The sequence below is a fragment of the Balaenoptera acutorostrata genome, chromosome 11 (assembly GCF_949987535.1).
Source record: "Balaenoptera acutorostrata chromosome 11, mBalAcu1.1, whole genome shotgun sequence".
Taxonomy (NCBI): domain Eukaryota; kingdom Metazoa; phylum Chordata; class Mammalia; order Artiodactyla; family Balaenopteridae; genus Balaenoptera; species Balaenoptera acutorostrata.
This window is the reverse complement of record NC_080074.1, coordinates 5,654,004-5,676,820: the sequence shown is the minus strand read 5'-3', so window position 1 is coordinate 5,676,820 and position 22,817 is coordinate 5,654,004. Positions and strand designations below refer to the sequence as shown.

At 46.6% G+C, this 22,817-nt stretch overlaps 1 protein-coding gene and 1 non-coding gene across 3 annotated transcripts in view; one reads left to right on the top strand and one right to left on the bottom strand.

Annotated features, from left to right (window-relative positions):
• The window catches only part of PNPLA3 (patatin like phospholipase domain containing 3), a 28,080-nt gene extending 8,976 nt beyond the window's left edge, over window positions 1-19,104 (top strand). The window contains exons 4-8 of one of the 2 annotated variants that reach the window (XM_007189168.2): window positions 184-393; window positions 1,475-1,535; window positions 16,204-16,419; window positions 17,514-17,646; window positions 18,640-19,104. In XM_007189168.2, coding sequence (XP_007189230.2) covers window positions 184-393; window positions 1,475-1,535; window positions 16,204-16,419; window positions 17,514-17,646; window positions 18,640-18,781 — 762 coding nt within the window. In that variant the 3' untranslated portion in view covers window positions 18,782-19,104. The remainder of the gene's footprint in view (window positions 1-183; window positions 394-1,474; window positions 1,536-16,203; window positions 16,420-17,513; window positions 17,647-18,639) is intronic. The other variant, XM_057556722.1, reaches the window with a different exon arrangement.
• LOC130709312 (U6 spliceosomal RNA) lies at window positions 8,351-8,454 on the bottom strand. The gene has a single exon (XR_009009836.1). It is a non-coding gene; the product is annotated as a U6 spliceosomal RNA (small nuclear RNA).
• Window positions 19,105-22,817: the final 3,713 nt, after the last annotated feature.

The following is a 22,817-nucleotide window of genomic DNA, read 5'->3' as shown; positions in this document are numbered from 1 at the left end:
CAGCCTACAGCCTGGCCTGGCACAGAAATGCTCAGTAGGGATTTGCTGAAAGAGTGATCCCAAAGCCCCTCACCGCATCTGCCTGCGGCTCTGAGAAGCCTCTGGCCAGAATCTGAAACACACAGAGAACCCCAGCCCAGAGCTTCTGACAGTATGTCCTTTTTTTTCTTTCTCCCTTAAAAGCGATACATAGATGGAGGTGTGAGTGACATCATACCTTTCTTTGATACCAAAACGACCATCACTGTTTCCCCCTTCTATGGAGAGAGTGACATCTGCCCCAAAGTCAAGTCCACGAACTTTCTTCACGTGGACTTCACCAAGCTCAGTCTACGCCTCTGCTCAGAGAACATCTACCTATTAACCCGGGTGCTATTCCCTGCGGATCTCAAGGTGAGGGGGCCTGGGGGCATTTAAACAGCGCTGCTGTTCAGATCCCACCTCCAGGGGCTATGGCTTAAGTATGGGTAGCCTGGATAGTAGGATTGTTTTTTTTTTAATTATCCCAATGATTCTTATTTGCATCCGTGGTCAAGAACTACACTGCAGGACTTCCCTGGTGGCACAGTGGTTAAGAATCCGCCTGCTGAGCAACTAAGCCCACGCGCCACAACTACTGAGGCTGCACTCTAGAGCCCGTGAGCCACAACTGCTGAAGCACGTGTGCCTAGAGCCCGTGCTCCGCAACAAGAGAAGCCACCACAGTGAGAAGCCTGCGCAATGAAGAGTAGCCCCCGCTCGCCGCAACTAGAGAAAGCCCACGCATAGCAACAAAGACCCAGTGCAGCCAAAAAAAAAAAAAAAAAAAAGAACTACACTGCATTTGGTGGTTTAATTTTTTGTTTTGTTTTGGCTTGTGGGATCTTCAGAGATTGAACCTGGGCCCTTGGCAGTGAAAGCTCGGAGTCCTAACCACTGGACCGCTGGGGAATTCCCAGTTTAATCTTTTGTTGATTGTCTTTGTAGCGTGGTGGACCTTATCACCCTAACACAGTAAGAAAGTTGGTAGAATCTGCACAGTGCCAGTGTTCTGGGGAGAAGGAAGGCCGTGCCATGCAACGTATATGGCAGCGTGTGCTCACGGGGAGAGGGAAGGCTGGACAGCAGGATTGGTTTGCCCGTGTGGTTTGTACACAGAGCAGCAAAGGAGGCAGCTCTTACTGTCCCACGACAAGTAGATCAGGCCCTGGTATTTGTTAGGGTGGAGGCTCGTCCAGGGACCCAGGGAGACCAGAGGAACCAGCACCCGTCATGCTGGGGTACCAGCAAGGGCTGCACGGAGGAGGTGTCATTCGAGCTGAGTCCTGCAGGAAAGCAGAGCCCTGTCCCGCCCCGCAGCGGCTGCGCTGGGCACATGGCAGCGGCTTGGAGCTTGGAGGATTCTTGGCTTTGGGTCTGCCATCTTCAGGTGATGTTGAAAGGAATGGCGCTTAGTGACTGCCCCCTGCAGTTAATTTACTTGATTTGTTCACAGGTGCTTGGAGAGCTATGCTTTCGAGGATATTTAGACACGGTCAGGTTCTTGGAAGAGAATGGTACGTATGGTAGGGCAACTGAAGAGCCCCTTTAACAAGCTTTCTGTTCACAGTCTTGGTCAACAGTCTTGGCTCCATCACTCAGCGCTCAGCACCTTCACCCACCGTCTCGCTCGGCCCTCTCATTAGCCCCGCGAGATAGGAAATATTTGCCCCATTTTACAGATGGGGAAACAGAGGCTTAGAGAGGCAGCCCAGGGTCCGCACTCCACTCACTGGGGAGCAGAGCTGGGACCTGAACCCGGATGTCACAGCCTCAGGGCTAGCTCTTCCTCTGCAGTGTCACCTGTCTGTGTGCTGAAGGCAGTTCCTTTGTTTTTCTTTTCTGCTTGGACACTTGTGAACCTTTAGTTTGATAAAGAAGGAAGATAAACAGTCTCTGGGCCCCAGGTGAAGGAATCAGAATAGCTCCCGCTCCCTCTAGGCAGGTGTGGGCCGCGCCCACTAGCCCAGCTGTGTTCTGGGGAAGGTTCCTGCCTTTGAGTCATCCTGGCTCGTCCAGGCTGGGGGACTTGGGTTCCGGAAATGTTACAGTGGAACCAAATATGTTTGCGGCTATTTTTCTTCGATACTAAAGGTTGGTTCATGCATTAATCCTCTGAATTAGTCTTTGTCCAAGACCAAGGAGATGGTGTGGTTCATGGGACATACATGTATTTATCTACTCAGAAAATGTTTACTGCGTACCGTCTAGGTGCCAAGCAATTGGCGACCCCACAGCAGACAGACGGATGTGGCCCTCCTGGAGCTTTAGTCTCGTAGTTGTTGCCGAAATATCGGCTTCCCTGTGCACCAATGCCGAACAGAAATACGGAGACAGAGATTTTGGAGGAAGACAGAGATTGCTTTATTTTCCTGCCAGGCAGAAGGGAAGACACGGCAGCCTAGGGCTTCAAGAACTGTCTCCCCCCTGCTTCGGGAATTGGGGAAGATTTTATATGTGGGGCTCAGGGGTACACGATAAGGATCAAAGTAGTGAAGGTCTTGCATTCTTCTTCCTGCATTATTTCAAAACAGTCACAGCTGGCGTCATGTCAGGCAGCCCGGTAATTGGGTCCGTTTGTCTCTGGGTTATCGGCCTGTGACCTTTTTTCTGAAATGCAAATGCTGCAAGGGGTGATTTGCTACAAGGGAGTCCAGGATGTAATTCACATAATTCACATAATGTTAAAGAGTAATAGGTTAGGGCTTCCCTGGTGGCGCAGTGGTTGAGAATCTGCCTGCTAATGCAGGGGACACGGGTTCGAGCCCTGGTCTGGGAGGATCCCACGTGCCACGGAGCGGCTGGGCCCGTGAGCCACAGCTGCTGAGCCTGTGCGTCTGGAGCCTGTGCCCCGCGGCGGGAGGGGCCGCGATAGTGAAAGGCCCGCGCACCGCGATGAAGGGTGGCCCCCACTTGCCGCAACTAGAGAAAGCCCTCGCACGAACCGAAGACCCAGCACAGCCAAAAATATAAATAAATAAATAAATAAATAAAATAAATTTAAAAAAAAAAAAAAAGAGTAATAGGTTAGCTTTGTGAAGTACAAATCTATTTGCAGAAACTGCAGATTAGTAACAGTTAAAAAAGAAAAAACTAGGAGTGATTTAACTCTTTCAGGCCAGGTTATGTTTCTTCTCTAGCCTGCTCACTGTTTCCTTTATTTTCCTTGTTCTCAGGAGAGGGAAAACTTCATTTCTGTTTGTGCTGCAACAAATTCCCCACTGCTAGTTCATTCCCTCCATAACAATGGAGGAAGGGAAACAGGCGTGTTCCTGTCTGGCTGAGGACAAAACTTCCGTTTTGCTCCACTTGACAAACACCAGCTGTCCGGCCCAGGGGCCCATCTATCTCCTATTTCAAATTCCCCCTGAGAGATGTGAACCCCAAGAAATCTTTATTGGGATGATGAGGGACGACGGTCTGTCTTCCGTAGCTTCTTCAGGTTGGCAGGGGGCTCGTAGACCCTACCTAGTTGGGGTCATGGAGCTCTTGCCCTGTCTTATTAAGGGCCCCAGGGTGACTTCTGTTGTTTTGGCAGGATCTGTTCTGAGAAATGGCTGGAATCTTTGCATCATCATTATCTTGATGTGAACCTATTGTAATCTGGAAGAGACAGAATTTAACAAGTAGTTTTAAAAAAGAGGCCAAAGATTAGTAAAAGAATTATTGTAGGGCTTCCCTGGTGGCGCAGGGGTTAAGAATCCGCCTGCCAATGCAGGGGACACGGGTTCGAGCCCTGGTCCGGGAAGATCCCACATGCCGCGGAGCAACTAAGCCCGTGCACCACAACTACTGAGCCTGCGCTCTAGAGCCCGCGAGCCACAACTACTGAGCCCGTGTGCCACAACTACTGAAGCCCACGTGCCTAGAGCCCGTGCTCCGCAACAAGAGAAGCCACCGCAATGAGAAGCTCGCGCACCACAACGAAGAGTAGCCCCCGCTCGCCGCAAGTAGAGAAAGCCCGCACGCAGCAACAAAGACCCAATGCGGCCAAAAATAAATAAAATAAATAAATTAAAAAAAATAATAATCTGCCATCAATTAAAAAAAAAAAAAGAATTACTGTAGCCAGGGGCCCAAGCAGGATTAAGAGCCATGTGTCTGGTAGTAATTTTGATCCTGATCTAGATAGAGTCAGTGCTTGGGTTACCCTGTTTAAAGGAATGGAGCCATTTGGTATGGTCACATATATAATTTTATGTCCTCTTCTATTAGCCCAGTGTGATTGATGTAGGTGTAACAGACCCCATTAGAAGTATTGGGAGGCGTGACAACCTAAACGTTAATAGACAAAATAGATCTCATTTCTTTTTAGGAGAATAAGCCTGAAACCCAGTCTAGGCCTGGCACTCTGGGGAGACTTGTAGCCAGGTAGCCGGTTATCTAGTTTCATCAAAGTAGGTTTTAACCTTTGATGTGGTATTAATATATAAATAACAGGAGCTATTGGTCACTACATGTGTGTTTTCTCTTTTGGGTAACATGATCTAAAGCAATTTTATCATCTAAAAGTGTAGTAGTTACAAGAGGAGACCTTTAAGAAGTAAGGTTGCAGTTACCAGCTGTCAGCAGACGTTGTTTTGAGAATGGCTGGTGGCATCCCAAATCTAACACAGCTCAGAGAACTCAAGTTCTTAGCAATAAAAGGACTTGCCTAAAATCACACCATAGTGTCACCGTTCATGATGTCAGTGTTTCTCTAGGTATGAGAAGATGCAAGAAATGGGGCTCGTAAAATCTTCTCCTGAAAGTACTTAACTATCCGAAGGCCTGTCCTGTCAGTTTTTCCCAGAGCACAGAGGACCTCATTTCAGCTCTCCACCCTGAACTCCTTGTAGGGGGTGTTGAAGGTCACTAGCTACAGCAGCTCATGATTTAATCCTTGTAGAAGTAGATGGCAAGTGTCAGTTTTCAGTCAGCAGGACCCCTTTTTGGTCATAATTTCAACCATGGTTTGGGGCATTTCATGACCATTTTGTCCCATGGTGCTAGGAACGCTCATTCCCAGGTCTGGCGAAGATTTTGCTGATAGGCCACTCCATGTGCTATTACTGGACTAGACCTTTACTAGTATCCAAAAATCTCTGGACCACCAGTCTTCCTAGTCTCTTATGGTCCAGGACAATATTCCCTCTTGTTGCTTCTTCTCATATCTAGAGTTAGACTATTGCAATCATTGATCTCATATGGAACTATATATCATCATTTTATTGGAGGCTCAGTCACACATTTGGTAATGTAAGAAACAATACTTTTTTTGAAATAGGCAAAATACAAATAACATAGCTGGCAGTATTAATAAAGTCATAAGTAAGAATTAAGCCAAGAACTTCCATTAGGTGCAGCCCAGTATATCCCAGGTCATCTGCCTTAGTCTGTTCTGTACCAATCCCTATTTTTCAGGGAAATTATATATTGGCATTGTCCATAAGGTACTCAGCCCAGTTTACTAGTGTTACTAGACTGATCATCCTTAGTATGATTTAACAGTTCCCAGCATAGAGGAGCCTTTAACCTTAAATTACCATAGCCTGGTGTTAATTACATAAATCCATCCCATAATTGTGGGAGGTTTTATTCCTTGGCTGAAATTTTGCTTGTTGTCCTGACTGAACTTTGAGTAATAGAGGAAAATTCATATTTATGGTCAGGGTCAGAGCAGGTATTATTAATTGGTCAGGTGAGGGGATCTCATCTAGTAATATCAATAGTGGCCTGAACATGACTATAATTTTCCTTTTAAGATAAATCTCCTAAGAGTCAACCAATTAGAACCTTAGAGTGGAGAAATCCACTCAGGTAACCCAGAAGTACTAGACATAGGTAATTGGCCACAAACCCAACAACTGGATTGATTTTTAAAAACTAGCATAGGATCGTGCCTATGATAGAAAAACATTTGATTCATATGCAAAGGTCCAAGAAGTCAAGAGAACACTATAAATGAGCATATGAGTCAGGTCCAGGATCTTGGGGAAGCTGTCTACTTCTGATGTTGTCTTTTTCTCATCCTGGTGTGAGTGTAGTTTCTCCTCTGTTTGAGCATTGTTTTAAGGTGATTTAGAGGTCAGCCGTCCTCTCTATAGGCCAGTCCAGTGCAGGGGCCCTTTGTGAGTGGAAGTTAATTCCCTTTAGTTTTACTGTGCATGAGCTAGTTAAGAGTGCCTGGTGTGCAGACGTCGCCTCCCCGCGTGCTTCTGAGGGGGCTGCTTGGCCTTGTCCTACCGCAGTGGCTGTGCAGTTTGGGAGCAGGGCGCTGCAGCTGCAGTCCCGGCCTCGGTGTTTGGTACACAGAAGCCCCCGCGTGTCGGGAGCGTGCAACCCCCCCACCCGGCCCAGCGAGCCCCGGGCGTGAACCGCGCTGATGGAGGATGGCAGCCTCGGGGTGGAGAAGAGCAGCAGGAAGAAGACCGAGAAGAAACTTGCTGCTCGAGAGGAAGCTGAACTGTTGGCGGGCTTCATGGGCATCATGAATAACATGTGGAAACAGTGATTTAAATCCACCACCCAACTATAGTTGGATCTACAGTCTACCCAGGGCTTGGTACCCAGGGTCAACTTGAAATCACGCTGGGAGGGACTGATGGCAGCACCTTGTTGACAAGCTACATAAATCCAGAGAAAACATTGTGTGATGCGACCCTTATGGTCCAGGAAAGAAAGGTACCTGCTCATCGTGCTGTCCTTGCTGCAGCCAGTCATTTTTTTAACTTAATGTTCACAACTAACATGCTTGAATCAAAGTCCTTTGAAGTGGAACTCAGAGATGCTGAACCTGACATTGAACAACTGGTGGAGTTCGTTTATAACCACTAGAATTTCTGTGAATAGCAACAACGGTTCAGTCTTTGTTAGATGTAGCAAACCAGTACCAGATTGAACCTGTGAAGAAAATGTGCTGATTTTTTGAAAGAGCAAGTTGATGCTTCAAACTGTCTTGGTATAAGTGTGCTAGCAGAGTGTCTAGACTGTCCTGAATTGAAAGCAACTGCAGATGACTTTATTCATCAGCATTTTACTGAAGTTTATAAAACTGATGAGTTTCTACAACTTGATGTCAAGCGAGTTACACATCTCCTCAAGCAGGACACTCTTGAGTGTGAGGGCAGAGGATCAGGTTTATGATGCTGCAGTCAGGTGGTTGAAATATGATGAACCTAACGGCCAGCCATTTATGGTTGACATCCTTGCTAAAGTCAGGTTTCCTCTTTTATCAAAGAATTTCTTAAGTAAAACAGTACAAGCTGAACTACTTATTCAAGACAATCCTGAATGCCTTAAGATGGTTGTAAGTAAGTTGCCTTAATATCCATTTATAACTTATCGTGTAGCCAGTTTCTCATGGGCTTAAAACCCTTCAGAATGGATCAGACTCGGTAGCCAGGGAGAAACACTCAAGACTTTGCTCTTCTGGATAATTATCTCTTGGGGTTCTCAACTGTCTATCAGGAGGGAACTTAGCCTCAGCTAAGGGAACATGTGTGATAGGAACATGTGTGAGAGAAGTTTTTATAGGAACATGTGTGATAGAAGTTAAAAAATTACTTATGCTTTGTCTCCTTTTGTGTACAATAACTTTCATTCACTTTGTTTTTCCTTTTTATTTATTTTTAAAAAATATTTTATTTATGTATTTTTGACATCTTTGTTGGAGTGTAGTTGCTTTGCAATGGTGTGTTGGTTTCTGCTTTGTGGCAGGGTGAGTCAGCTATACATACACATATATCCCCATGTTTCCTCCCTCTTGTGTCTCCCTCCCACCCTCCCTATCCCACCCTTCTAGGTGGTCACAAAGCGCCGAGCTGATCTCCCTGTGCTGTGCGGCTGCTTCCCACTGGCTGTCTATTTTGCATTTGATGGTGTATGTGGGTCCATGCCACTCTCTCACTTCGTCCCAGCTTACCCTTCCCCCTCCCCGTGTCCTCAGGTCCATTCTCTACGTCTGTGTCTTTGTTCCTGTCCTGCCCCTGGGCTCTTCAGACCTTTTTTTTTTTTTTTTTGGATTCCATGTGTATGTGTTGGCATGCGGTGTTTGTTTTTCTCTTTCTGACTTGCTTCACTCTACGTGGCAGACTCTGGGTCCATCCACCTCACTGCAGGTGGCTCAGTTTCGTTTCTTTTTATGGCTGAGTAATATTCCATTGTATATATGTGCCACATCTTCTTTGTCCATTCATCTGTCAAAGGACACTTGGGTTGCTTCCATGTCCTGGCTGTTGTGGATGGAGCTGCAGTGAACATTGTGGTGCATAACTCTTTTTGGATTGTGGTTTTCTCGGGGTGTATGCCCAGTGGTGGGATTGCTGGGTCGGATGGTAGTTCTATTTTTAGTAAAAATATGGAACGCTTCGCGAATTTGCGTGTCATCCTTGCGCAGGGGCCATGCTAATCTCTGTATCATTCCAATTTTAGTATATGTGCTGCTGAAGCAAGCACTGTGTTTCCTTTTTAAAATAATTTAGCCAAGTAGTGTGCTGTGATCACATTTTTTTTCTTAAAGAAAAAGGTTTGTTTGTTGCGCCTGGAGCACATTTTTTGCCACATTTTTTTTTTCATTTACTTAATTTTTCTTGACTTGCAGGCTAAGTTCCAAACCCTCTGTAAAATGCCACTTAATAAAATTGTCTGTACAACTAAAAAAAAAAAAAAAAAGAGTACTTGATAAGGGTCCTTCCATTCAGTTTGGAGATAGTCCTTTAAATTATGTCTTTTCCAGTATGCATAATCCCCTGGTTGTAGGTCATGGGGCATCTGTCTTCATCCAAAGATAGATTACTGAGGTAAGCTTTAGAAACAAACTTAGAGTGGCCTTTAATAATTCAATTAAACTTCTTAGCAGTATAACATAACAGCAAGGAACTGTCTGGGAAGTGAGTTTTGGTAAACACAGACCTTAATTAACAAAACTAGAATTTAATATTCAGTAAAACATAATTTTTTTTCTTCATTGTGAGGGCATTAACCCTGCAGCCAGGGAAGGCTTTATCCCATCAAATAAAAAATGAGCTTTGTCAGGGAGCTGGAAAAAGCCAAGCAGCCGTCTTGGATTTTCCATAGCCCTGACTGTTTGACTGACAGCTATTGTTTACCCATTTTAAATTCCCTGATTTAGGAGTAGACTGTTGTCTTGTTTTAAGGACATCAGGATGGCAAAAGTCTGGCAATGAGGGGTTAATTTTTGTAGACGCAGAATGAACTTTATGCATGCCACGATCTTCATAGATCAGTGTGAAATAATATTTATTTACTTTACCAAAGTAACAAAAGATTTTAAAAGCAAATATAAATCACTTAAAGGCAAAGAAATTTACATGGTCTGTTATTAAAGCAGCATTCCAAGAAAACTTTGTTTTCTTAACAGAGAGAGAGAACCAAATTTCAGTCTGGTCTCAGTAAACTTGGCCTGATGATTTATATAAATGTAATTGATCATATAGGCTTTTTGCTTGCGGAAACTTTTATAAGGAGTCTCAGACTGAACATTTAAAAGACCTCTCAGGAAAGTCACACCAAGGGCTTGTCACAGATTTTGCTTACCAGATCTAGGTGAATTCCTCCCTTTTCAAGGTCCCGAAAATACCTTGCGATTTCTGTACCTGTTAGGTAGCCTTCCTAATTTATCTGATAAAGGTGCTGGGGACCTAAGACTTTCCAGTCTCTGGAGGGAGCAGACAGAGTGAAAAGATAAATGTTTTAATTTTACGCACAGGTGTAAATTACCAAATTGCTGTCAACCATAAGTAGCTTGAGGAGAAGAGCTTCTTTATATTCAGTTTAGCATTATAGTCTGAAAGTCAGAAACTTGTATTTATCCAAAAGTCCTTTTTATAAATCTTCTTGAAGAGGAAGCATTTTTGCAAAGGCATCAGAGTGAAACCGTGTTTATGATGACAAAAGACTTAAGGCAAGTTTAAAATCTGATTACAATGTAATTAACAAGGTAACTTGGTTACTGTTGTGACATATGACACTTAAGATAATAACTAGAATTGTGACTGATAACATTTTACCAGGACATATCAATTTTTTTGAAACTCCATATAATTTCTAGAATATCTATATTAATAATGATTACCATACAATATAACCTAAGAAGATTTATTACACATTTGACAATACTTCCCATGTACTTTTAGCATACCAAATGAACCTAATTAGTGTAATATCTCTCTTTGGGATGTTTCAGGGGCCCTTTGAAGCACCCCAAAGTTAGCTAGAGGTCAAAGAAACTTCATTACAATTTGATTTGGGAAGTTGTATCAAAAAAATCAAAAGGGTTTAGAACACTCAGATAAGATCATATGTCACTGTGAAACAATAGTTGTGCACTTAGCCAAAGTAACAATAAAAGATTTTAAAGGCAATATCGAACTGATCATTTAAAAGGCAAAGAAGCTTAAAATCTGTCATCCAAGGCAGTTCAACATCTTAAGAAAACTTGTACCATGCATAAAACTCTTTTTTCAGGGTCCACTTTCCACAAACTTTTTTTATCACTTTCTGTATCCATCACTTCTTTTTCCCATTCAGAAAACAGCCACCTGTAAGTCAGACCTACTTCTTTTTCCCTTAAAATGCAATTCCATTCCTCATACCTTCTTTACTAAAAACACACATCCTACTTTCCTTAAGCAACCATGAACTGTCCTTTATAGCAGCACTCTGTAGATTGGTGAACGTACATCCAAATAATGATTTTTGAAGAATGTGCTCTTTTATAGAAAGTATCTCAGTGTGGCACCAAACACATTTATTAATAGTTCTAAACCTTTTGTTTCTCTGTAAAAGGAAGCCAGTGTTCAGTAATTAATGTTTCAGTATCTTATTTTATTTGGAAATGGCCTAGTTACTTAACAAACTTCCATCCTTTAACTTAATTTAGCACAACTCTAAATTTTCAAGTTGTCAAATATCTGGAGAGATCATTCTTAAGTAAATATTCCTAAAACATAAGTATTCCTAAAAAGTTCACCCAAAGCTCTTATCTCACTTGCAATTTTTTTTCTTAAAAGTTTCTTCACATCGAGTTATTCTCATTGCTGACAAATTTGTAACAGATATAAGATCTTAGTTTATTAGTTTATCTTTATTAGTTTATATTAAACCTAGGCACAATAAAAGTATTATACTTAATGTTGATGGCCCTAAAGACATGTCTATATTAATTAGATCAACAAACTTAAACACTAATACCAGGTGTTAGTTTAATATTGAACATTTCCCAGGTCACGTAAACCTGAAATTAATTTTTCATGTATTTATCTATTTATTTTATTTATTTATTTTATTTTTGGCTGCTTTGGGTCTTCATTGCTGTGTGCAGGCTTTCTCTAGTTGCATCGAGCGGGGACTACTCTTCGTTGTGGTGCGTGGGCTTCTCATTGCGGTGGCTTCTCTTGTTGCGGAGCACGGGCTCTAGGCACGCAGGCTCAGTAGTTGTGGCTTGCAAGCTCTAGAGAGCAGACTCAGTAGTTGTGGCACTTGGGCTTAGTTGCTCCATGGCATGTGGGATCTTCCCGGACCAGGGCTCGAAGCTGTGTCCCCTGCATTGGCAGGCGGATTCTTAACCACTGCACCACCAGGGAAGCCCTTTCTTGTATTTAGAATTGTTTGATTTGTAAGTGCTTACTTTTCTTTTAAGCCAATTAAATAGAGCTCATTTACAAATTAACCTCAGCAGTATTATGCAAAGACAAAAACACATACTGAGACATACACAGATAACAGACAGAGATCTCATAGTTTCCACTTGAGATTTAAAATGTCTCTTTGCCTCTTTTTTTTTTTTTTTTTTCTTGGTCTGAAGTTCTACTAATTAACCCAAGGCTGAAGTCTCAGGCAAAGTGGGCTTTGTTTGTAGCTCAAGGACATGATAAGAGTTAACTTCAAGCTTTGTCCTAGGCATATTTTTGTTCTCTCAGGGTCAGAATTTTGAAGAAGAGTATTTTAACAAGCTAGCTTTTTCTAATTGCACATGCAAAAAGAACTTGTTTTGCAATTTTAAGAACAGTTTTATTTTAGCCAAGTTTCTCCAGAGTCTAAAGAATATTGTGGCCATACTGTCAAAAATCATCTTTCTCTTTCTGTGGTCATGGTCTCACAGCTAAAATTTAAACCAGATGGTGCTCAAATTGGCTCTGATAACAGGGGCAGACTGGCTGAGAAAATGTCCCCGCAGGGACTGTCCCTCTGGGGAGGTGGGGTCTTAGTTTGATCAGGAGAATCTGAAGGCGTGAGGGAACTTGCAGGACTGGGGGAAGCTTGATTCCCCCGCCACCACCACCACCACCAGCACCCCCCCCCCCCCCCCCCGGTCCCCTGAGAGTTGGGAGAAGTTAGAAGAGGATCATTTAGAATGTCAGGAGAGTTTTTCTTTTGTTTTTTTCTGATTCCTCAGGCTTTTCATTACGGAACCACCTAGAGCGGGATTATAATAAAAGGGGCGTAAAGTCCTGAGCATAAGGGAACCTCAGTCCATTTTTCCCATCCTGTGGCAATAAAGATCTAGTCGTAGGAGACCCATTTCTTTGTCACTGGATCCTAACTATAGGTCCACCAGTCATTTAAAATTTTCCCTAATGGTTCCCAGGTCGGGGTGGAACCTTAGAGGAAGCGCTTCCCATTTTGGCTCGAGCAGTTGGTAACAGAAGTTAGATGTCAGCGCGCTCAAATCAAAACATAAACCTTCACCTCGTCAGCTGGAAATCACACGTAAAACATAAACCATAAAAGGAAACAGCAAATGGATGCTCAAAAAGGAGAAACATATGGTGGAGACCCGCCCAGACGTGACTTCTGAGTCCCACTCGACCTGAACCGTTGCCCCAGAGTGGCACCTTACATCAGAATCTCCCTTTGCAGGGAGATCCCCAGATTGGAACTGAAGTTCCTGTAAGGGGACGGTCAAAGGTCAGGGAGTGCACTCCCTCCGGGAGGCTCACCGTAGGTGCTGACAGGTGCCTTGTGACTTCCGTACGCCCTCATTTTTATCCTCTAGTATTCAGTGTTTTCTCAGAGTGGAAGTCCAGGCCGGTGCGGGCAAGAGAAGTGAAGGTGTCCTCAAGGCAAAAGGAGCCTCGGCCGCTGCTAGGTCAGCCTCTTCCCCGTCCGCCGCAGCCTCAGAGTAGGCAGGCCGGGTGTGATGGGGCACAGCCCTGCGGCAGGGAGTCCCTGGTGATCTGGCCTCAGAGAAATCCTCCAACCCTCCGCTTTCCCAAAGGAGGCTGGTGTGGAGAGAGATACCGAGCTTTCGATCAAGCCGAGGGGCCCTGCGGGGCTGCCTGCCCGCGAGCAGATCCCGGACGGCCCCGTATTTTGTTGCTGAAATCTCGGCTTCTCTGTGCACCAAGGATGAACGGAAATACGGAGACAAGAGATTTTGGAGGAAGAGAGAGATGGCTTTATTTTTCTGCCAGGCAGAAGGGAAGACACGGCAGCCTAGGGCCTCAAGAACTGTGTGCCCCCTGCTTCGGGAATCAGAGAAGATTTTATATAAATGTGGGGCTCGCGGTCCGGGGTATATGATAAGGATCAAAGTAGTGAAGGTCTTGCATTCTTCTTCTTCCTGCATTATTTCAAAACAGTCACAGCAGGCATCATGTCAGGCAGCCCGGTAATTGGGTCCATTTGTCTCTGGGTTATCGGCCTGTGACCTTTTTTCTGAAATGCAAATGCTACAAGGGGTGATTTGCTACAAGGGAGTGCCGGATGTAATTCACGTAATGTTAAAGAGTAATAGGTTAGCTTTGCCAAGTACAGATCTAGTTACAGAAACTACAGATTAGTAACAGTTAACAAAAAACAAAAGCTAGGAGTGATGAACTCTTTCAGGCCAGGTTATGATTCTTCTCTTTCTCTAGCCTGTTCACTGTTCCCTTTATTTTCCTTGTTCACAGGAGAGGGAAAACTTCATTTCTATTTTTGCTGCAACATGGTCGGGGACAGATATGTAACGAGAAGGCTGGCAGTGTGCTCAGTGCGCTGGCAGGAAGATACAGGATGCTGTAGGATCACACGGGGAGCGAGGGGATCTGCAAGGCAGGGGAAAGCAGGGCTTCAGGAGGATGTGAATCCATGTTGACACTTTGAGGGTGAATAGGAGCATTCTAGGCATGGGGGACATGAGCCTGAGGTGCAAAGAAGGCGTGTGTAACTGGAGTGGCGGGCATGGGGCACCCAGAGAGGTGGACAGAAAGGAGAGGGGCAGGAATGGCAGTAAATGAAAAGTGGAGGGACAAGGTTGGGCCTCATGGACGTGGTGAAAGGGTCTGCATCCCACAGCAATAGGGAGCTACGGAGGACTGCCGAAGTGGGAGTGAGGGCAGTCAGAGGGAGCTTTGGAAGGCCCCCCTGCCAGCCGCAGTGCAGAGGGGGTGAGAGCAGCATGCAGGAGGTCAAGGAGGCCGCCGTGGGCTTGGCCGGGGTCACGGCAGCAAGGGTGGTGGAAGGGCCGCGAGGGAACAGGACTTGGAGGCAACCAACCAGAGGTTCTGGAGGAGGAAGACTTAGGCATGAAGTCCTGGCCGCTGGCTTCTGCAGCCGGGACCGGGGGAGAGGGGCTCTGCTCAGCGTTCGGGCCCTCAGGAGGGCGAGGGTTCTGCAGGGTGTGCGGTGCCCTGGGGGCATATTTGGGTGGTTGTGCAAGAAGCACAGTGATGTCAGAGTCCGAGGTTCTGGAAAGCAGTCTGGACTGGGGATGAAATTTGGGAGCAGCCTGAGAATAAATAACAGTGACGGACCCTGTAGAAGTTACTAGGTGACTTTGGGCAAGCCACCTCCCCTCTCTGGGCCTCTGTTTCCACATCTCTAGCAAAAGACATTTGGATTAAATGACGCCGGGTGATTCTTAGTAATTCTAAAGACTGGCACGCGGCTGGGCGCTTGCAGCATCGGTGCTGGGTTTGGGTTTAATGATCTAAGCGAGGTCCTCCCTCGGCCAGGCTGGCCTCCTCGGGGTCCTGCAGAGGACGCGTGGGGCTGGGCCAGGTGTCCTCTGGGAACAGATTCTCTGAAACATGCCTAAGGGAAAGTAAGTCCCAGGGTGTGAGCTCTGTGTCTAAAAGAGGCCGGAAAGATCCAGGGGAGCATAACTTGGGAGCAAGGTGTGGGCATCCAGGGGCAGCCCCTGGTCTTTTTTGTGTGAATTCTTCTTCTTGCATCCTCTTTTATTTATTCATTTATTTTTGGCTGCGATGGGTCTTCGTTGCTGTGCGTGGGCTTTCTCTACTTGCGGCGAGCGGGGGCTACTCTTCGTTGCGGTGCGCGGGCTTCTCATTGCAGTGGCTTCTCTAGTTGTGGAGCACGGGCTCTAGGCGCGCGGTCTTCAGTAGTTGCAGCACGCTTGCTCAGTAGTTGTGGCTCACGGGCTCCAGAGCTCAGGCTCAGTAGCTGTGGCACACAGGCTTCGTTGCTCTGCGGCATGTGGGATCTTCCCAGACCACGGCTCGAACCCGTGTCCCCTGCCTTGGCAGGTGGATTCTTAACCACTGCACCACCAGGGAGGTCCAGCCCCTGGTCTTTTAATCTGAGGTTGGAAGCAAGAGGTGAGCCGAGGCAGGCGTGGGCATCCAAAACTACCTGTCCCGCTGCCCCCACCCAGTGTGCGAGCAGGAACCACCCACCGGTATCGGCTCCTGAGCCCCGGCACCTAGGGCAGGGCCTGCACAAACCCCCTGACCTAATGCTTCTTTCGAGGCCGTGTGATGGAAGGGTGCCATCTTTGACATCACATCTCGGTTCGATTCTCGCTGTGCCACGTATTGGCTGTGTGGCTTTGGACAAATCTCTTAACCTCTCTGTGCTTCTGATTCCTCAGCTGAAAAGCAGAGATGATGATAATGGTAGCAGTTGAATGGCTGCTGCAGGGCCTGGACCGCTGGCTTAGCCAGTGGTGCCGTTACTATAAATTAGTTATAACCCTTAGCTTTGAGCATCAAGAAGCCACACGTGGCTCCAGAGCCCACACAGCTGGTGAGTGATGGAGCCAGGCGCCCTCGTCACATCCATCCGGCATCAAAGCCCCCCACTCCTTTCTCCCTGCTAGGACCGCCTGCCCTCGTCGATCTCCGCCTTGTACTAATAACAGGCCTGCAGCTTCCCTCTAATTTGGTGGGCAGGTGTATGTGGGTGAGTAATGACCCCGCCGCCCGAAATTGCCTGACAGGTTTGTTTCTGTGCCCTTCGCAGGCATCTGTGACAGGCCCCCTCTGTGCCTGAGTGCATCCTCAGCAGAGTCGGAAGTCCTCGAGGCCCCCTGGGAGCACGGGAGGCTGCAGCCTTCCCCGGGCATGGCCGCCGGGGAGGCGAGGCCCGAGGGAGACAAGCTGCTGGACCACCCGCACCTCAGCATCCTGCCCTGGGACGAGAGCATCCTGGAGACCCTGTCGCCCAAGCTCACCATAGGTGCCGGCTCTGGGGGCGGGACGGCAGAGGCTCTCTGTGACCCTTCATGAGGCGGAAAGGGTGGCTTCCCTGTGTGTTGCGGAGGAAGGTCATGCCGCCACGTGGGAAGAGATGGGGCAGAGCGACCAGGGCAGGCCTGTCGGGACCCGCACCGCCCAGCACGGGCCTCCCATACCCCTGGGTCCTTGCCCAGTCTCCCTTCCCATGGGGTCCTGGCCAGAGGAAAACAACCTCCAGCTGAGTTTTGTGTTAACTGGCTGTGCTCTCTGCTCCTAAAGTCCAGGCAACCCCCGGGGGTGGCCTGTTCTTTGAGAACGCCGTTCTCTGCCTGTCCTCCCATCTCAAAGCCTTTTCTCTCTCGAGGAGCCCCTCCTAATTTCTCCCTCCCCACAAAATCACAGTTTTGAACCTTCACTGAATCTGGTTATTTTATCATGTCATCGATTATTTAATGGATAGATGAATGCACCGTCCAGCTTCCAGTTGGGCACTTGGGGAAATTCAAAGATGAACGGGACAGGGATTTCCCTGGTGGTCCAGTGGTTAAGACTCCGAACTTCCAATGCAGGGGGTTAGGGTTCAATCCCTGGTCGGGGAACTAAGATCCCAAACACCGCAGGACGTGGCCAGAATAGAATAGAATAAATCAAAGACGAATGGGATGCCGTTTCTTGCCCCTGAGGCACCAACACCCCAGGAGTTGCACTAACCAGCAGCTGCTCAGATGAATGTGATTTGAGGCATCGCGAGGTCATTACAAAGGGGAAATAGAAGGCTAGGGGGTTCCAGGCAGAAGAGATGGAACCCAGCTGCAGGTGCAAAGAAGAGCTCATAAAACTGGGGCCAGGGGCACTTTGAGAAGTTTGTGTAGGCCTCCAAAAATAGTTTAAAAGAGAGTCTTTAAAAGGGACCCTGTACCCTGTAGGCGATCCAAGGGCTACTTGGGCACATTCCCCACCTGATCTCATTTGTGGAGCTTCTGATTCTTTGGCTGCCAGGATTTGTATCTTTCACAAAAATTCCAAGCACCACCCGGGGAAGATGGTTTGGTTTTTACACTGGTGAGAGACAGACCTCCGAATTGTATTTTTCAGCCCTGAGGGAAGCAATTAGAAACCAAGATGGGTACATAAGCAAGATGTGCAACTTCTTGCCAATTAAGGTCATGTCCTACGTGGTGCTGCCCTGCACGCTGCCCGTGGAGTCTGTGATTGCTGTGGTCCAGAGGTGAGCGCTTCACGTGGCTTTGTGGCTTCCTCATGGAAATGGGGCGAGGATTAAGTGAGAGAAGCCGTGGAAGGCCCTCGGCCTGGGTCCTGGCTCCTTATACATCGGGGTAGAGCTCACGGTCAGCGTGGAACACCCTGGAAAGGTGCCTCGTTGGCAAGCCCCTGCCCACCCCTCCTCCTTTCTTGTTGCTGTTACAGGTTTGTCACTTCTTGTAGGTCTGCACTTCTATTTTGGAATTTTATTCCTGGTATGTTGGAGGGGTCTGAGGCCAACGCTGGGATGCCTGCTGGATTCCTGGGCGTTTGTTTTCCCTCAGTTTTCTTCTGATTTACTTGGGTGTTTGCTTTCTTTTTAGCGAGTTAGTCAACATGTCCCTCAGTCCATCTTTTAAAGTCCCAGCCATCCTTCAAAATCCAGCTCAGTTCTCCAGCTTTGGTCATCCTCCCCAGAGCCCTTCCCCACCCTGCCAAATCAGCCACCCGTTCCCGCACGGCCTTGCCCTGGGTTGAGGGCTGCTCTGGCATTTCCCAAAGCCCGGGATGTGGGGTCCTTTTCGTGTCCTGGGTGTTGGGAGTCTGGAGGGCAGTGGTCAGGCCTTCTTGGCGGCTCCCTGTGCTGCGTTTGCACGTGGCCAAGCCCAGGAGACCTGGGCGCAGGGGGTGGTTCTCGACCGCAAGCTGCTCTGCATCGGTGGCCATGTTGCCGCAGAGGAGTAGGATCCTGGAAAACCAAGGTCTTTTCCTTTTATTTCCACGTAAGTCCCTTGAGCGTTCCCAAATCAAAAAATGGCCTAATTTTCCTTTGGGCTTTTAGGTTGTCTTGTCTTCGGGAATTTATCACATCGGGGTTAGAAGTGACCCTGGCAGTTTACCTGGACGATGGTATCGTTGTAAGATGTGTGCCTTTGGTTAGGGTTTGGTTTTGTTCTTTTTGTTTTGGTTTGTCCTCCTGCTCATACGACGTGGGTGTCTCTCTGTTTCATTCCTGCAGACTGGTGATGTGGCTTCCAGACATGCCCAGCGACATCCTGTGGCTGTGCTGGGCGACCTCCCGGATTTGTTCTCGAGTGATGATGCGTCTGCCCCCTGTGGAGCCCTACGTCAAGGACACGGGACAAAAACTCTGGAATTAACCAAGCCCCCATAGCAACTGTTGCCATGGGCTCTCCTAATCTAAACCGGACAGCCATAGTCTAGGCTAGACTAGGGCTCTCCTAGTCTAAACCGGACTCCATAGTAGGTAAAATATTCACCATGTAGCAACCTCGTAGCACCCTGACCAATCACCTGATGCCATCCTGCCAGCAGGAATTTTCTTTGTCTTGAGTCTGTAAAAGTCGGCCACTAGCCCACAAAGGGGGTCGGCTCTCCCTGGTCCATCAGGAAGCGGGCCCGCTGGATTCGCAGCGCCCCTCTCTAACTCTGCTCTTTGTTCGCAATAAACTCACTCTTTTCCAAGATACTTCGTGTCTGGAAATTCTTCTTCCAACCCACGTGCGGACCGCGACATTGTGGTGCCTGTACGGGGATATCTCTTGGGGGGATCTCCTCCCCCACCTCCTCTCCTCATTTCTTGGGACCCTCTGTGAACAGGCAAGCTGCCGTGGAAGCAACGGAGGACTCTGGCCAGCGCCACACCCCGGTGTGTTCCGAAGGCTCCACAGCTCACTTTGCCCCAGTAACTGCCGCCCAGAACGGGTGAGGGTCCCTCTGTCTTCCTTCCGACTGAGGACTAGGCCGATTGGTATCGTGCGGGCACGGGTCAGGCATTTAAAAGCCATCAGGGCGCCTGCCGCTTGAAGACGCCCGTGAAAGGATAAGGGGGTCACGGAACGGACCAGGCTGTTAGAGCATCTGCCCCCAGCAAGACAACTTCCGTGCACCGTGAGGCACACACTGGTTCAAGCAGAACACTGAGCCCCCTCCCCTGGGCCGCCGCCTTCCCGGCAGGACTACGAGGCCGATTCCTCGGCCTGTCTTCTCTGTTACTTTCACCTTCTTCTCGGTCCGGATTGACTTACAGGAGCCTAGGCGTTGCCTCTGAGCCATCCCAGGAGTGCGTTTCACGTTTCAGGGCATCGCCAAGCGGTGAGTCACCCGGTGGGTCCCGGGAATCTCTCTCTCTTTTCTTTCTTTCTCTGCCCGAGTCGCGTGGTACCTCAGTCGCACGCTCGGGGGTCACCTCTCACGGTCGGACGCGATTGTTGGGACAGTCGGCCCATTTTGTGCCTTAGTCGCAATGAGAGATCACTGGGACAAAGGGGACGCCTCTCTGTCAGCCGGGGGCTCTCAGGACCCCCGTTCTATGGCATACAGGCTAAGAATGGGTTCTGCTACGTCTCGGGAGCCTCCCTCAGACTCACCCCTCGGCTGTATCCTCAGGAACTGGGAAAATTTGACCCTGAGAATCTCAAAAAGAGGAGGCGCATTTTCTTTCGTAACACGGCTTGGCCCCAGTATAAACTGGGAGACCTAGAACAATGGCCTCTTAATGGGACACTAAATTATAACACGATCCTCCAACTTGATCTCTTTTGCCGGAAACAAGGAAAGGACTCAGAGTTTCCTTACGTCCAGACCTTTATGGCCCTTAGTCAGAATCTGGAGCTGAGGGACTCATGCCGCATGCGTCTTTCTGTTGCCGCCTTATCCCCCCCAACCCCCTCTGCCTCCCTCTCCATCAGATCTCCTAGGCGACCCTCTACTGGACCTTTCCTGTCCCCCCCCGTGAACCCTCATTGCTTCAGCCCCTGCACCCACCTCAGCACAGGTCCCCAGTAGGTACCCCGTTATCAGGGCGAAAGCCCCCCTCCCCTCCCCACACAAGATCGAGGACTGCCCAATGCCAGGAAACAGATTCTAATATGCTTCCCTTAAGGGAAGTGGCAAATGGAGACATGGGCACTAGTAGAGTCCATGTTCCCTTTCCCGTGTCTGACATTTCCCAAATTCAAAACAAGTTAGGTTCCTTCAGTCAGGATGGCCACAATATTCTTTAGAGTCCAGAGAAAATTGGTTAAGGTAAAAATTTTTTGAAATTGCAAAACCAGTTCTTTATGCATATGCAATTAGAGAAAGCTAGCTTGTTGAAATATCTTTTTCAGAATTCTGACCCTGAGAGAACAAAAATATGCCTAGGAGAAAGCTTGAAGTTAACTCTTATCATGTCCTTGAGCTACAAACACAGCCCACTTTGCCTGAGACTTCAGCCTTGGGTTAATTAGTAGAACTTCAAGCCAAAAAAAAAAAAAAAAGAGGCAAAGAGACATTTTAAACCTCAAGTGGAAACTATGAGATCTCTGTCTGTCTGGATATCTGTGTATGTCTCAGTATGTGTCTGTGTCCTTGGATAATGTTGCTGAGGTTAATTTGTAAATGAGCTCTATTTAATTGGCTTAAAAGAAAACTAAGTGCTTACAAATCAATTCTAAATGCAAGAAAAATTAAGCTAAATAAATTTCAGATTCATGTGAACTGGGGAATATTCAATATTAAATTAATACCTGGTATTAATGTTTAAGTTTATTGATCTAATTAATATAGACATGTCTTTAGGGCGATCAAGATTAAGTATAATACTTTTATTGTGCCTAGGTTTAATATAAACTAAATAAGATCTTATTATAACTGTCACAAATTTGTCAGCAATGAAAAAAACTCAATGTGAAGAAACTTTTAAGAAAAGAAAATACAGTTTTTTAGATAGCCTCAACCACCAGAGGGCAGACAACAGAAGCAAGAAAAACTACAATCCTGCAGCCTGTGGACCAAAAACCACAGTTACAGAAAGACAGAGAAGATGAAAAGGCAGAGGGCTATGTACCAGATGAAGGAACAAGAAAAAACCCCAGAAAAACAACTAAATGAAGTGGAGATAGGCAACCTTCCAGAAAAAGAATTCAGAATAATGATAGTGAAGATGATCCAGGACCTCGGAATAAGAATGGAGGCAAAGATTGAGAAGATGCAAGAAATGATTAACAAAGACCTAGAAGAATTAAAGAACAAACAAACAGAGATGACCAATACAATAACTGAAATGAAAACTACACTAGAAGGAATCAATAGCAGAATAACTGAGGCAGAAGAACGGATAAGTGACCTGGAAGACAGAATGGTGGAATTCACTGCTGCGGAACAGACTAAAGAAAAAAGAATAAAAAGAAATGAAGACAGCCTAAGAGACCTCTGGGACAACATTAAACGCAACAACATTCGCATTATAGGCGTCCCAGAAGGAGAAGAGAGAGAGAAAGGACCAGAGAAAATATTTGAAGAGATTATAGTCAAAAACTTCCCTAACATGGGAAAGGAAATAGCCACCCAAGTCCAGGAAGCGCAGAGAGTCCCATACAGAATAAACCCAAGGAGAAACACGCCGAGACACATAGTAATCAAAGTGGCAAAAATTAAAGACAAAGAAAAATTACTGAAAGCAGCAAGGGAAAAACGACAAATAACATACAAGGGAACTCCCATAAGGTTAATAGCTGATTTCTCAGCAGAAACTCTGCAAGCCAGAAGGGAGTGGCATGAAATACTTAAAGTGATGAAAGGGAAGAACCTACAACCAAGATTACTCTACCCAGCCAGGATCTCATTTAGATTTGATGGAGAAATCAAAAGCTTTACAGACAAGCAAAAGCTAAGAGAATTCAGCACCACCAAACCAGCTCTACAACAAATGCTAAAGGAACTTCTCTAAGTGGGAAACACAAGAGAAGAAAAGGACCTACAAAAACAAACCCAAAACAATTAAGAAAATGGTCATAGGAACATACATATCGATAATTACCTTAAACGTGAATGGATTAAATGCCCCAACCAAAAGACATAGACTGGCTGAATGGATACAAAAACAAGACCCATATATATGCTGTCTACAAGAGACCCACTTCAGACCTAGGGACACATACAGACTGAAAGTGAGGGGATGGAAAAAGATATTCCATGCAAATGGAAATCAAAAGAAAGCTGGAGTAGCTATACTCATATCAGATAAAATAGACTTTAAAATAAAGAATGTTACAAGAGACAAGGAAGGACACTACATAATGATCCAGGGATCAATCCAAGAAGAAGATATAACAATTATAAATATATATGCACCCAACATAGGAGCACCTCAATACATAAGGCAACTGCTAACAGCTATAAAAGAGGAAATCG